The following is a 16,359-nucleotide window of genomic DNA, read 5'->3' on the forward strand; positions in this document are numbered from 1 at the left end:
ACCTCATTCCTGGTGAGGTGAGGGGACCACCTCGTTTAAGTGATTTGACTTCTCCCGTTCTACATGCTAGACAGACGCTGGGTGCATAATCCAGGACTCTGAGGAGTGGCAGAAATACTCCTACTGGACATATTCTCCAGCCAGGGATTTATTGCTTGAGACAGTCTGGCACAGGCAGCAGGTACATGCTGTGCTGAGGCACCAGAACCATCTAAAGGTGACTCAGAGAGCACAAGGGGCCACTATTGCAGCATCTCCAGCATGTGGCTGTTCTGGCTGTGTCAGGGCCACTGTTCATGTTGTATATGGCTGTCCTGTGTGCGTCCTAGCAGGAGATGGTGATGTACAAATGCTGGGTTCTGCTGTGACGCCACCATGCATGGCCTGTTCGAATCCTGATGTGTAAAAACTTCTCGTGTTTCTACATTCTCTGTGTTTTCCTGTTGGTGACAGTTAGGCCTAGGTCTGAGGCAGGCTTGACAAACCAGAGGGATTATCTCATTCACTCCCAACCATCCAGATCCTCCAGGTTCAAAGTCGTCAAAGACTTCATTTAGAACTTCCTTTTTTTGTAGGGCCATGGTACCACCTGGGAGAAGCGTATACCCTCACCAAATAATGCATCAGCAGAGTATGAACATTCCTTTCCATTCAGTTTAAATAACACTGGGAATTATTATTATTGTTTTTTATTTTTGTCAGGCTGACAGAAGAAAAAAGGTATTTTTTGTTTTCACCCACGCATCATGCTGTGGCAGGTGCAGGAGAGCCAACAGCTGATTACAATGCCCGTCCTAGGAGTTTGCCAAGGAGGGTGACCTACTTAGTCTTGACTTGCTTTGGTCTTTGGTTTTAACAATTAGTTTCTGGCTTACTAGACTACTCCTAACTCAATTCTCAGCATTGTCCTTACCTCTGACTTTCACATCCTCCCCCACTTGGGGAGAGAGGTTTCTTCTGGCTTCCGTTAACTGGGCTGACCCACTACGTCTAGTCAAAGGATAGAGAATAACAATCAGGGAAAATATTTGATCCCTGCTCTCATGAGTTCACAGTCTAGCTGGGAACAAAAAACCCCATATAACCCATGAGTTCAATAAACTCAAAAGGGGTAGTCTTTAAGAGGGGTAAACTCCAGATGTACTAGGGACTTTCCAGGAAGTGGCCATTTTGTCTGTTGGAAGCATTTATAGGAGGCAGGACACTGGAGCTTATTTCGTCTATTGGACAGGAAGGGAGGGCATTCTGTGCAGCAATTGTGGAGGCTGAGAAGCATGGGCTTTTGGGAGTGAATTGCAAAGAAATCTGTATGTTTAGAGGAAGATGAGCATAGAAATATAGGTGGAATCAGACTGCTAAGTTATGTAAACTATGTCAAGGAGTGTAGATCTCATTCTGTGGGCAAACAAAAGCTATCACCACCTCATGGCCCACTGCTTGTCATATGTCAGGAACTGTACCAAGCATTTCCACTACTTTGCCTCAGTCTCAGATTTGTGTTTCAGATGGACAACACTGTTGGCAGAGGGGAAGATGTATTTATCGGAGGGCAAGAGTGGAGGAGGGAGATTAGTCGTAATAGTCAGAAAACAGGACATGGCAGCTGGATGTGAGGATTAGAGAGAGATTAAAGAGGTGGAGTTGACAGGGCTGGGAATGCGAAGGGAAGTCCGGGATGACTGCTGGATTGGCTTGGCTGAGTGTGCATGACGGGATCATTGGGGAAGTCTAGGAAAACTGAAGTGTTTTTCCTGGACAACCTTGGCTAAACATGGCTATGATACATTTTGTTGGATTAAACGGTGTGTGGGTTCGAATCCTGAATTCATGTATTACTTACAGTTGAGTGTTTACCTAACCTCTCTGGGAATCTGTTTTCTGCTATAATGTGAGGACAGTCCTACCCTGAGGGAGAGTTGTGATGATTGAGTGATGTATGAGTGGTAATGATACGACAGAGTGCCTGACACGCAGTGGGCCCTGAATACATACACGAGGTCTGTTATCTCTAGGTTAACAATGACAGCACAGGTTTGGTGCTACACATGTCGTGTGTGTTCCATGTAGAGGGAAATATGGTGCCAAGAATTGGAAGGTGGAGCAGAATAAAGATGTTCTCAGGAGGGTATGAGAAAGGAAGAAATTCTGATTTGTCTTCTGTTTAGTAACATATGGCCAACATTTTACAAAACGTATCTCTGTGCCATATTTAGGATGTCCCTGGGAGTGCTGCATGGAGGGCATCATTCATAACACATGTATGTGGCGGTATTTCTATAGTTAACATGTACGGTTTTTGTTGTAGGACCCCAAGTCCAATTTGATCCAACAGTGGTTGTCAGAACAAAGCGATCTTGGCATCGTTTCCAAAACTTTTCAATTATCTTCCCATCCAATACTTGGTGACTGGTCCATTCAAGTTCAAGTGAATGTGAGTATAAATATATTTTCAGGGGGAATGCTAAAGTGATTTAATTAGGTCAGGTGGGGAAATATCTCCAATGTCATTTATTCAATGAACAGAAAATTGTTAATCTGAACATCTAGATAATTTAAGGGGTGTATTTTGAATTTACTGTGTTTATCAGTGGGTTAGCTTTCATTGTAATATGTTAGAGTTTTAGCCATTGTTGCCTTTTTCTGTAATACAATGTTTGAAGGTTAAAACACTTTGCATTTTTTTAAATGTTTATTTATTTTTGAGAGACAGAGAGAGACAGAGCATGAGCAGGGGAGGGTCAGAGAGAGAGGGAGACACAGAATCTGAAGCAGACTCCAGGCTCTGAGCTGTTAACACAGAGCCAGACGTGGGGCTCGAACTCACAGAGTGCGAGATCATGACCTGAGCCGAAGTCGGATGCTCAACCGACTGAGCCACCCAGGCGGCACAAAACGTTTTGTGTTTAATGTAAAACTGATTAATGTTTATTTTACTTATTCAGTGCATACATTGAGTATTTTAAAACTAAGCTACAGATACATAGTTATAATTTAGCAAATTTTATGTCTCTGAATGACTCCTGATGAGATTGGACTAACCTACTTTATCATTGTTTTCAAACACACAGTGATTGGGGTGCCTGGGTGGCTATGCAGTCAAGTGTCTGACTTTGGCTCATATCATGATCTCACGTTTCATGCTTTCGAGCTCCGCATAGGTCTCTGTGCTGACACCTCAGAGCCTGGAGCCTGCTTCAGGTTCTGTGTCTCCCTCTCTCTCTGCCTCTCCCCCACTTGTGCTCTCTCTGTCTCTCTCTCAAAAAACAAAACAAAACAAAACATTAAAACATACAAAAAAAAAAAAAGAAACAGTGATTTTAAATGACCACACCAATTTTCTGTTCCCCAAGTCCTCTTTCTCCCCAACTCCTCTACCTACTTCCTTTGTTTGTTGCCAACCTTTGAAGCTCTGAGATCTCACAGGGCATTCTCATCTCTCTGCCTTAGGTTTTCTCCTGTGCATCCCTGTGTGATGTTTGAAGATTCATTGAATATTGTCCCATTTTCCTCTGGAGTTTGTTAAAAAATTTATAAATTTGTGAATAAGAGCTTTTTTTTTAAATTTTTTTTTTAACAATTATTTATTTTTGAGACAGAGAGAGACAGAGCATGAACAGGGGAGGGGCAGAGAGAGAGGGAGACACAGAATCTGAAACAGGCTCCAGGCTCTGAGCTGTCAGCACAGAGCCCGACGCGGGGCTCGAACTCACGGACCGTGAGATCATGACCTGAGCCGAAGTCGGACGCTTAACCGACCAAGCCACCCAGGCGCCCCGAATAAGAGCTTTTAAAAATAGTTCTATTAAAAGAGCTGTTGACATTTTGGACAAAAATTTTTTGCTGTGGGCATGGTTGGGTACACTGTAGGATATTTAGCAGGATCTTTAGCCTCAGCCCCTCAGATGCCAGTAGCAGCCCAAGTGTGCCAAACAGAATTGTCTGCAGGCATTGTCACTCTCCACGGGGAAAAAATACCCTCTCCCTTCCCCACTGAGAACCACTTTATTAGAAGGAATAATCATTCATTAACATAAGACCTTAAGTGGGATAAGTGTACCAAAAAAATTAAAAAAAATTTTCTCCTTTCTGCTTTTAGGAAGGGGTCACATCCTAAAAGCAGATCTAGTCTCTCTTAGCCAGCACATGGTTTTTGAGCATGCATGAAGAGTGCCTGCGGAGAGGGTGTGCTGCAGGGGTGAGACAGGTGGGCAGTGAGAAAGTGTAGAGGTGTGTATAGGGCTCAGGGAAGCCTGGAGGAGGGGGTGTTGAGCTCTAGGGGAGCCAGACATTTGTGCTTATGGAGGAAGAGGAGAGTCAGTGTTTGTGAGACTTCACAGAGAGAAGGCTGTGTGTAGAGGTTGGGAAGATGGAAGAGAGCCTCACGGGTCTGGGGTTTGGGAGAAGTTTGGTGTTACTGGCACATGTGGGGAATAATGGGAGTTGATGATTAGGACATATACTGTGAGTGTAAAGGAATTAGGGTTTTCTTAGTTCCCACCTTTGATTTCACTATAGAGTTCTCCAGGATCAGTTGTTTATCTATCCATCTGTCTCTCTTTCCATCTATCTGTCCCTGTATCAAATACGTGAGGGTGTATAGGGCAGTTGTGGAAATAAGGAGGTAAACGTGCAAAATCTCTGTCCTCAATATCATTGTTGTGCTGACATGGATAATATAATAAAAGTTGAATAACGTAAGCGTGATAGGAAAACAAGGCAGTGTGACAGCGGAGGAATCGTGAGGTGCTGAGTCAGTGAGGTCCATCAGGTGTTTTGTTTTTTTTTTTAATTTTAAAATTTATTTTTTTTTAAGTTCTAAAAAATTTTATTTTTTTAATTTAAATTCAAGTTAGTTAACATATATAGTGTAATAATGATTTTAGGAATAGAAATTAGTGATTCATCATTTATACATAACACCCTGGGCTCATCCCAAGTGCCCTGCTTAATGCCCATCGCCCATTTAGCCCATCCCCCCACCCAACACCACACCAGGAACCCTCAGTTTATTCTCTTTAAGAGTCTCTTATGGTTTGTATTCCTTTCTTTTTTTTTTTTTTTTTATCTTATTTTTGCTTCCCTTCCCCTATGTTCATCTGTTTTCTTTCTTAAATTCCACATAGGAGTGAAATCATATGATATTTGCCTTTCTCTGACTGACTTATTTTGCTTAGTATAATATACTCTAGTTCCATCCACATTGTTGCAAATGGCAAGATTTCATTCTTTTTCATCGCCAAGTAATCTTCCATTGTATCTATGTACCACATCTTCTTTATCTTCTTCATCAGTCTGTGACATTTGGGCTCTTTCCATACTTTGGCTATTGTTGATAGTGCTGCTATAAACATTGGGGTGCATGTGCCCCTTCGAATCAGCACTCCTGTATCCTTTGGATAAATACCTAGTAGTATAATTGCTGGGTTGTAGGGTAGTTCTATCAGTAATTATTTGAGGAACTTCCATCTGTTTTCCAGAGTGGCCGCACCAGTTTGCATTCCCACCACCAGAGCAAAAGGGTTCCTCTCTCTCTGCACCCTTGCCAATATCTGTCGTTTCCTGAGTTGTTAATTTTAGCTGTTCTGACAAGTGTGAGGTGGTATCTCATTGTGGTTTGATTTTTTTCCCTCATCAGGTACTTCTAAGGGTGCAGGGTGACTTGGACTAGCATGGGATAAAGAAGGTGTATCGTAAGGATGAGTGCTGATGCTTTTGGGATCGCATCTCATTCTGTCTCTCTGGCTGCGTCATTCTCCCCTCACTCTTCTGTCAACCTCTATGGTGTTTCTAGTCCAAATCTGGACTGGTCGCATTGGCTCATCTGAATAACCATCATCTCAGAGTCCTTCAAGCAACCCTCTTTGTTGGTGGCTGTGGATGGACTTCCGTTGGTCAGTGTCCACTGTTGGTCCATTCAGAGGCACTTCTGCATGGTGGCCAGGGACAATCTCAGCTGGGTGGCAGCCTCCAAGAGGTTAATTTGTTCAATGAGTGGTGAACAGGATATGTACTAGAAGACAGAGGGTGATAGAATAGTGGAGAAAGACTTTTGGAAGATGTGAGATCGTAAGTTGAAAATTAACAAGATTTCTCATGCAGTGGTTTGTGGACCAGATCTGTCATATTGATTTGGTCATATTGATTAGGAAAAGAAAGACAAGGAAAGGTAGGTGCTTAAAAAATTCAAATCATTTACAAGATTTGGCCTTTGCCCACCTTTTCAGCTTTGTTAAGTGCCACCCTTGTCCTCGAACAACCTTGAATGGCCTAATCCCTGTAGACATCTCCATAGCACTGTGCTTCTCTTGGTTCATTCATGTCACTTTTAACTGGTGGCATCTAAGAGACTGTAGTCTTTTGGGGCTTGTTCACATCTGTATTTCTATGACTTAGCACGTGTTTCACACATGGATATCAGTCAGTATTTATTAGATGAGTGTATTAAAGGTATTTAATAATCATTAGTATTGAAATACATATAATGTCTCCTTTTCCACATTCCATAAGGCATCTTTATCTTTTAGAAAAGACCAGCATATTGATCAGGTACTTGGTGATACAGTGTTTTTTTCCCAAATTTTATTGAGGTACAATTGACAAAAGGATAGGTTACTTAAGTTTACAGTATGATTATTTGATATACATACACGTTGTGAAAGGATTCCTTCCAGGTTATATAATGTTAAGGCACACACTAAGGAAATCTAAGCACTTTTATTTAAAAGAAAAGAAAAGAAAAGAAAAGAAAAGAAAAGAAAAGAAAAGAAAAGAAAAGAAAAGAAAAGAAAAGAAAAGAAAAGAAAAGAAAAGAAAAGAAAAGAAGAGTCCTTTAAGGGCCACCAGGGGTCAGTGTAATCAAAGAAATGTTATGGGAAGCAACCCGAGACCCTGTATTGGTCTCTGGTTTTTATCTTTCCTGGACTCCTGCACAACATTCAAAGATTGTTTATTGCTTATTATTGAACTCCTTTTTCTTTCAGCAGTGAATAATGACTGTGGTAGAAATATATTTATTATTTAAATAGTCCACCACTGTACACTATATTTTTGTTTTTCTAAGGCAGTGACCATTCTCAGGATTAGATCTCAGGGAAGGGAAAACATTTCAGAGGAATGTTTTGAAATTCCATTTGTCTCTAGCAAAAATATGGAGTGATATTAGTATTAGACTTATTGGAGCTTTGATTTATAGTGACTGTAATCAGTGTGGCATTCTTTTTTTTTTTTTTTTAAGTGTTTATTTATTTTGAGAGAGAGAGAGAGGGAGCGAGGGAGGGGCAGAGACAGAGGAAGAGAGAGAATCACAAGCAGTGTCCACGCTCAAGATAGAGCCCTACTCAGGGCTTGATCTCACAACCATGAGATCAGGACCTTGACTTGAGATCATGACCATGAGATAATGACTTGAGCCAATATCGAGTTGGATGCTTAACTGACTGAGCTACCCAGGTGTTCCAATTAGCAAGGCATTCTTAAATCACCCTTTATGCTAGGTCAGAAAAAGAATCCTTTAGGTAAAGCACACTTGGTGGGCTCCTTGGCATTTCTACAACCGTAACATGTACCTTTATAGAATAAGTGTGAACGAGTCATTTATTATATACTAACCTTTCTAGGTTACTACATTTCTTTTGACCTTCTGGTATTGCTTTTCACTTTCAGGATTTTTAATGATGACTAATTATTTTGATTTCATAAAATTTCTAGGTTTTTATTCTTTTTTTTTAATCTCTTTATTGTGCAGTATATAATGGTAGAACACACACAGTAAGTTCTCTGTATATTCACAGACATGCACTTTTTATAATGATAGTTTATTTATTTATTTAAAGTATTTATTTATTTTGAGAAAGAGAGAGAGAGAGAGAGTGAGCATGAGCAGGGAAGGGGCAGAGAGAGAGGGAGAGGAGAGAATCCCAAGTAGGCTCTGCACTGTCAGCACAGAGCCAGATGTGGGGCTCGATCACAAACCTTAAGATCATGACCTGTACCAAAATCCAGAGTTGGACGCTTAACTGACTGAGCCACCCAGGTGCCCCTATTATGCTAGTTTAATTACATTGCAAAGCAACTCTTGATAATAACTTTTAAGCTCTTTAAAAAAATTTTTTTGTAATGTTTATTTATTTTTGAGAGAGACAGACAGAGTGCAAGCTGGGGAGGGGCAGAGACACAGAATCCGAAGCAGGCTCCAGGCTCTGAGCTGTCAGCGCAGAGCCTGACATGGAGCTTGAACTCATGGACTGTGAGATCATGACCTGAGCTGAAGTCGGACGCTTAACAGAATGAGCCACCCAGGTGCCCCTAAGCTCTTTTAAACTTAGGAAATTTAGTAAGAGCACTGATTTTTTTTTTTTTTTAATGTGTGCTACTTATGCATGTACTTAATTTGTGTACCTGCCTGGAATGTGAATGGTTCTTTGCTGTGCTGGGGACTGTGCTTCTTCTCTTGAGAAGAATCACTATCCCTTTTTCCTTTAGTAGCACCTCCCCTGCCCCAACATTTCTGTCTTAACTTCCAGGAGCACTGCATCCTCCTCTTAGAGGGTAGAGGCTTATTTTAGCTATAATGCCTCTTCATAGAAGTGTGTTTTACAGAGTTGCTATGTTTCAGGTACATTAAAGGACAACTGGGGGCGCCTGGGTGGCTTGGTCGGTTAAGCGTCCGACTTCGGCTCAGGTCATGATCTCACGGTCCGTGAGTTCAAGCCCCGCGTCGGGCTCTGTGCTGACAGCTCAGAGCCTGGAGCCTGTTTCAGATTCTGTGTCTCCCTCTCTCTCTGCTCCTCCCCTGTTCATGCTCTGTCTCTCTCTGTCTCAAAAATAAATAAACGTTAAAAAAAAAAATTAAAGGACAACTGGGGAGATGTGCTCCAGTTTAATGATCATCTTACAAATACACCTTGGGCAGATAACTTGTGAATGTTAAACACTGCTTATATTTTCATTGTTTTTCAGTACTTCTCTAGGTGCCTTATCTTTCTAGGTATCTACCTCTTGACTGGTATCCTTGGCTCTCCCAAATAGTTGCAATTTTGATTTTCATTATTTTTAAAGTAGACTCAACACCCAATGTGGGGCTCAGACTTATGATTGTGAGATCAAGAGTCTCATGCTCTATTGACTGAGCCTTTTCTTTTTTTTTAATTGTGGTAAAATATACATGAAATTTACTATCTTAACTTTTGAGTGTATGGTTTATTGGTATTAAATATACTCACATTGTTGTCCAGCCATCACTGCCATCCATCTCCTGAACTCTTTACATCTTGCAGAACTGAAGCTGTTGACACTAACTTCCCATTCCTCCTCTTTTCTAGCCAGGGGCAACCACCATTCTACTTTCTGTCCCTATGAACTTGACTACTCTAAGTACTTCATATAGGTGGGGCCATATAGTATTTGTTTTTTGTTTTTGTTTTTGTTTTTTGTGACTGGCTTGTTTCACCTAGCATAATATCCTCAAGGTTTATCCATATGGCAGCATGTGTCAGAATTTCATTCCTTTTTAAGGCTGAAAAATATTCCATTGCATGTATAACCAGGTTTCATTACAAACGATCTTTCATCTATGATTTAAAAATTATATTCCAGGTTTAGAGGTTCTTTAAAACCTTTTTTTTTTTTTTAATTTGAGATAGAGATAGAGAGAGAGAGGATGAGAGAGAGAGACAGCAAGGGGAAGGGCAGCAGGAGAGAGAGAGAGAGAGAGAGAGAGAGAGAGAGAGAGAGAGAGAGAGAGAGACTCAAGCAGGATCCACGCTCAGTGTGGAGCCCAACACAGGGCTTGATTCCACAACTCAGGGATCATGACCTGAGCCGAAACTAAGAGTTGGACACTCAACCAGCTGAGCCACCCAGGAGTCCCTAAAAGTTGTTGAAAAGAATGGCTTGTGTTCGTGTCTGAACACCAGGCTCCTGGAGCCAGGAGGGACCTGGCCATACCAGCCCTTTCCCTGGGGGTAGCCCACAGTCCTCAGTTGCAGGACTCTGGGTGACCCAAGAATTGGCACTCCTTTTTCTCTGAGAACCTGAAGGAAGAGCCTGAGTCACAGAGAAATCCTGCTCAGTTGATAATTGTAGCTCTTACCCTTTTTCTGCAGCGACAGATGGAAGCCTGTGTTCCCTTCTAGAGGAGCTCATGCAGCTAAGTTGAGCGTGTGAAGTTCTACTTGCTAGAACTTACCAGTGTTCTCAAACAGCAGTGTGCTTAAGAGTCAACTGACTGGGGAGCTTGTTTAAGATGCAGAGTTCAGGCCCTACCCCCAGATCCCAAGTCAGTATTGCTGGCACAGGACCTAAGAATTTGCATTTTAAATGAACACTCTGGGAAATTCCGTTGTTTTTCTGGACCACATCTTGAGAAATGCTGATTGATGTCCGCAGTCAGAAGTCTTTACTTTCTATCTATTCTGCTGAGAGACAGTGTTGGGTAGTATAAAAGATGTAGAACAGGAGATGGACCCCCAATTCATTCTTTAATTCTCCAGTGGTGAGACTCTGGGCTGTTTACTTTGACTCTCTAGGTAAGTAGCTCTATGGAGCTCTCTGGTACCCTAGCTTACTATAGCAAATTTTTGGGGAAAATCTGTATTTTTACAACAGCTTCTCTGGTGATTTAGATGCACAGCCAGCGTGGGAACCACTGAACTAGGTAATCATGTGGTTTCTTCTAGTTGTAAGCGACTGTGGTTCTCAGCCCTTGTCTCACTCTGAAGCAGTGTTAGGGTGGGGACAAGTAATTGAAGGTAGAGAACTCAACTCAGTAGTCCCAAGACTTGAAATCAGTCCTTTGGAACCCTGTCTGATACATGTGGGTGTCAAGTTATTATGCAAATCAGAAGCAGTCTGCAACAAATTGTTCCTTTGTTTATAGCAGTTTCATGTATTTTCTTTCAAGTTAATTACTGTGGAAAGGTTAGTAAGGATTGCTAGCGTCTCATGGCTTTTTATAGCCTTTTAGACTGCTCCTTATCTTTCTGGCCTTGCTGCCTAGCTATGGCCTGGGTCAGTTTCCTTCTGCTGGAGCTATTTGTCCTTTGCAAAGGAGCACATCTTTGTTTGGACAGTTCCTGTCCTTGAAGCTCTCTGCAAGTAGCATCTGGTAACCCTTCCCCTGGCTTGTGATGACAGCTTAACAGAAAGCATGGAGCGAACTGTGACAGGTCAGAAAACAGTGGCATCCTCTCTGGAATGTAGATGTAGCTTCCAAAATACTTTTGCTAGCCTCTGCTTAAAGGAAGCCTGCTTTTTTTGGGAAAGACTTCAAGTTCTTACTTCCATGTGTTGGGAGAGAGGGGAGGGGAGTTGGTTTTAAAATTCTGATTTCTTACAGCGGCAACTGGCAGGTCAACACTTCATTCTCCGTTCTTCCATGGGTCCTTATACACACCTTTACTACAGCACTTACTGATCAGAGCAGTTGTTTCCTTTTTTTTTTTTTTTATTGCGGCAAGATATAAATAACATAAAATTTACCATTGCAGCCATTTTTAAGTATATAGTTCAGTGGCATCAAGTACATTTACATCCATCACCACCATCAATTTCCAGAATTTGTTTCATCTTTCCAAACTGTGGTCAGTGTAGTTAAAAAAAGTTTTTTTTCAAGGTGTATTTATTTTTGAGAGACAGAGTGTGAGCGGGGAAAGGGCAGAGCAGGAGGGAGACACAGATCCGATGCAGGCTCCAGGGTCTGAGCTGTTAGCACAGAGCCCGACGTGGGGCTTGAACCCACAAGCCGTGAGAGCATGACCTGAGCTGAAGTCGGACGCTCAACAGACTGAGCCATCCAGGGCGCCCTAGTGTAGTTTTTTTTTAAATGTCTATTTTTTTGAGAGAGAGAGAGCATGAGCAGGGGAGGGGCAGAGAGAGAGGGGGACAGAGGATCAGAAGTGGGCTCTGTGCTGACAGCAGCGAGCCTGATGTGAGACTTGAACTCAAGAACCGTGAATTCATGACCTGAGCCAAGTTGGACACTCAACCGACTGAGCCACCATTCTAGTTTTAAAAAATATGACTGCCTTATTTAGTAGACTGTGAGTTGCTTAAAGACAGGAGTTCTATTTTCATCAATGTTCATATTTATTCTGGCTAATAAAGTATTTGATCTGTTGTAGGAACTCATTCATGCATGTGGGATGAAAGAATAAGTGAATGAACAGTTTCTTCTAGACTATTGCTATTAATTATTATCCTCTGTGGTATTCTTTGACTTAGAGTTCTAGTCTTCCATATACTACCAAACTTAGAAGAAATATGTTCATGTATTTGCATTTTGAGAATATGTATTGTTGCTGTATTTGAGGCACCTGTGAGCCAGTGGAAAATGGGCCTTTTGGATTAATGTTCTGGACTTTCTGATTCTGAAAATTAAAAAAGGTTTCAGTCAAGAACTGAATATCCTAGCCTCTTATAAACTTCTGTAGTGAGCTGTTTGATCTGCTATTGTCAGTCCTTTGGTGGTATACATTTTGATTTCTGGACCCCAGCCTAATTTTTTTGAGGAGTTCCTTGTCTTGTTCTTTCCCTCCAAAAGCCACCCCAGGAGTGCCCTTCTTTTCAAGGGTGTTTTACCTGCTGTCCTCTTCAGGTACAGCTTAATGGCATCAGGCGGAAACTCTGGGTCAGGTATTAGCGTATCAGTGAAATGGAGGGTGCTAGGAAGCCATCAGCACATAGCAAGTTTACCCCGTTCCACCTCCTCATTTTATGGAAGAAGAGTTGGAGAGAAGTAATGTGACCTGGTTAGGCTTACACAGTGTTATGGTAGGGTCAGAGCTAGAAGCTAGATTTCCTGACACTTTCAGCTGAATAACATTAAATTATTTAATATGTACTGTAATTGCTGTTTAAAGATAGTCATGTTTTTGGTTGAGTTTAGATGTCAACAGATCTGCTGTATACATTGGTGGAGAAGATGCCCTCATCTATGACATGATTTGAGGGTGCCAGACAATCACTCCTTCACACATTAGATTGTTTCCTTTTTTTATATTTGGCTTTTAAAGTTTTTGTTTTAATTCCAGTTAGTTAACATACAGTGTTATATTAGGTTCAGGTGTATAATATAGTGATTCAACAGTTCTATACATTGCCTGGTGCTCATCACAGCAAGTGCACGCCTTAATCCCTCTCACCTATTTCACCCATCCCCCCACCCACTTCCCCTCTGGTAAGAGTCTGTTTCTTGGTTTGTCTCTTTCTCTTTTTTTTTCTTTCCGCTCGTTTATTTTGTTTCTTAAATTCCACATATGGTATTTGTCTTTATCTGACTGACTTACTTCGCTTAGCATTATACTCCCTAACTCCGTCCATGTTGTTGCAAATGGCAAGATTTCATTCTTTTTTTATGGCTGAGTGACATGACAATATATTTATATACCACATCTTCTTTATCCATTTATCAAGTGATGAACACTTAGGCTGCTTCCATAGTTTGGCTCTTGTAATAATGCTACTATAAATATCAGGGTGCATGTGACCCCTTGAATACCAAAGTATTCTTTGGGTAAATACCTAGTAGTGCAATTGCTGGATCATAGGGTAGTTCTGTTTTAAACTTTTTGAGGAACCTCCATATTGTTTTGCACAGTGGCTGCATCAGTTTGCGTTCCATCAACAGTGCATGAGTCTTCCTTTTTCTCCACATCCTTGCCAACACCTGTTGTTTCTTGTGTTGTTGAATTTAGCCATTTTGACAAGTGTGAGGTGATATCTCATTATAACTTTGATTTGCATTTCCCTGATGGTAAGTGATGAACATCTTTTCATCTGTTCTTCTGTTCATCTGTTTCATCTCTTCATCTGTTCACCTGTTCTTCTGCCTATTTTTTAAAATAATTTTTTAAAATTATTTGTTTTTTGGGTGTTGAGTCTGATAAGTTCTTTATAGATTTTAGACACTAACCCTTTATCAGATATGTCATTTGCAAATATCTTCTCCCATCCTGTAGGCTGCCTTTCAGTTTTGTTGATTGTTTCCTCTGCTTTGCAGAAGCTTTTTATTTTGATGTAGTCCCAATAGTTTATTTTTGTTTTTGTATCCCTTGCCTCAGGAGATATATCTAGAAAGAAGTTGCCATGGTCGATGTCAAAGAGGTTAGGTTGAGAACAAAGATGTTTTCTTCTAGGATTTTTTTGGTTTCAGGTCTCACATTGAGGTCTTTAATCAACTTTGAATTTATTTTTGTATATGATGTAAGAAAGTGGTCTAGTTTCATTTTTTGCATGTTGCCGTCCAGGTTTCCCAGCACCATTTGTCGAAAAGATTATCTTTTTCCATTGGATATTCTTTCTTGCTTTGTTGAAGATTAATTGACCATGTAGTTGTGGGTTTATTTCTGGGTTTTCTATTCTTTCTGTGAATCTGTGTCTGTTTCTATGTCAGTACCATATTGGTTTGATTACTACAGCTTTGCAATATAATTTGAAGTCTGGAATTGTGATGCCTCCAACTTTGCTTTGCTTTGGCTATTTGGGGTCTTTTGTGGTTTCATGCAAACTTTAGGATTGTTTTTCTATCTTGGTGAAAAATCCTGTTGCTACTTTGATAGTAATTGCATTAAATGTGTAGATTCCTTTGGATAGTATAGACGTTTTAACAATATTTGTTCTTCCAGTCCATGAGGTTGGGATGTGTTTCCATTTCTTTGTCTGATAAGTTCTTCAGTGTTTTATGGTTTTCAGAATACAGGTCTTTCACCTCTTTGGTTAGGTTTATTACTAGGTATCTTATTGCTTTTGGAGCAGTTGTAAATGGGATTAGTTTCTTTTTCTACTGCTTCATTATTGGTGTATAGAAATGCAACAGATTCTGTACATTGATTTTGTATCCTGTAATTTTACTGAATTTATTAGTTCTAGCAGTTTTTTTTGTGGAGTCTTTCAGGTTTTCTATATATAGTATTATGTTATCTGCAAATAGTGAAAGTTTTACTTCTTCCTTGCCAATTTGGGTGCTTTCTATTTCTTTTTGTTGTCTGATTGATATGGTTAGGACTTCCAGGACTATGTTGAACAAAAGTGGTGAGAGTGGACATCCTTGGCTTGTTCCTGACCTTGGGGAAAAGCTCCAGTATTTTCCCATTAAGGATGATGTTATATTTTTCATATATATGGCCTTTATTATGTTGAGGTATGCTCCCTCTAAATCTGCTTTTATTACGAATGTATGTTGTACTTTGTCAAATGCTTTTTATGCATGTATTGAAATGATCTTATAGTTCTTATCCTTTCTCTTATTGATGTGCTATATCATGTTAATTGTTTTGCAAATATTGAACCACTCTTGCAACTCAGGAATAAATCCCACTTGATCGTGGGGCAGGATTTTTTTTAATGTATTATTGAATTTAGTTTGCTAGTATTTTGTTGAGGATTTTTGCGTCTATGTTCATCAGAGATATTGGCCTGTAATTCTCTTTTTTATTGGTGCCTTTATCTGGTTTTGGTATCAGGCTAATGCTGGCCTCATAGAATGAATTTGGGTTTTCCTTCCTTTTCTGTTTTTTGGAATGGTTTGGGAAGAATAGGTATTAACTCTTATTTAAATATTTGGTAGAATTTGCCTGTAAAGCCTTTTGACTTTTGTTTTTTGGGAGGGTTTTTTTTTTTTTTTGGAGTTTTTTGATTACTGATTCAATTTCTTTGCTGGTTATTGGTCTGTTCAAATTTTATATTTCTTCCTGTCTCAGTTTTGGTAGGTTATAGGTTCCTAGGAATTTATCTATTTCTTCTAGGTTGTCTAATTTGTTGGCATTTAGTTTTTCATAATACCCCTTATAATTGATTGTATTTCTGTGGTGTTGATTGTTACTTCTCCTCTCTCATCTGTGAATTTATTTATTTGAGTTTCACACTGGGTTGTTTTCAACGTGTATCACATTCTGACCACAACAGCCATGGCTTTAGACTGAAGATTTTGAGTGCTGGAGACTCATGTTATAGTATACAGGCTATCTGGTAGGGGAAATAGGCTAACATCCATTAATGTATTAGTAAGGATTACTTTGCTGTAACCTAGCAGACTATATAATCTTGGTGATATAAGACATAGAGGATTAATTTTTGAAGAACTTTTTATTTTGAAGTAGATTCAGAGAAAGTTGTGAAGATAGTATGGAGAGGTCCTGTGTGCCCTTTACACAGTGTACTGAATGGTTTTATCTTGCATTATTCTAGTACAACCTCAAAAACAGGAACTTGACATTGGTATGATGTGTGTATTTAGTTCTATAAGATGCTCAGTTTTCAATGGCATAGAGGGAGTTTTGGAAAGTTACAGCTCTTTGGACTCTGCTGGTGACAGCCCTGGGTCCCAGGTGGGACACTAAAATGAGTACTGTGTCCCTGGGTAGA

General features: G+C 40.3%; 1 protein-coding gene across 8 annotated transcripts in view; it reads left to right on the forward strand.

Annotated features, from left to right (window-relative positions):
• Window positions 1-16,359, forward strand: part of CD109 (CD109 molecule) — a 151,858-nt gene that overhangs the window by 48,141 nt on the left and 87,358 nt on the right. For all 8 annotated transcript variants that reach the window (XM_045057740.1, XM_045057742.1, XM_023254142.2 and 5 more), the window contains one exon: window positions 2,306-2,431. In XM_045057740.1, the coding sequence (XP_044913675.1) occupies window positions 2,306-2,431 (126 nt within the window). The remainder of the gene's footprint in view (window positions 1-2,305; window positions 2,432-16,359) is intronic.

Source organism: Felis catus, chromosome B2 (assembly GCF_018350175.1).
Source record: "Felis catus isolate Fca126 chromosome B2, F.catus_Fca126_mat1.0, whole genome shotgun sequence".
Taxonomy (NCBI): Eukaryota; Metazoa; Chordata; class Mammalia; order Carnivora; family Felidae; genus Felis; species Felis catus.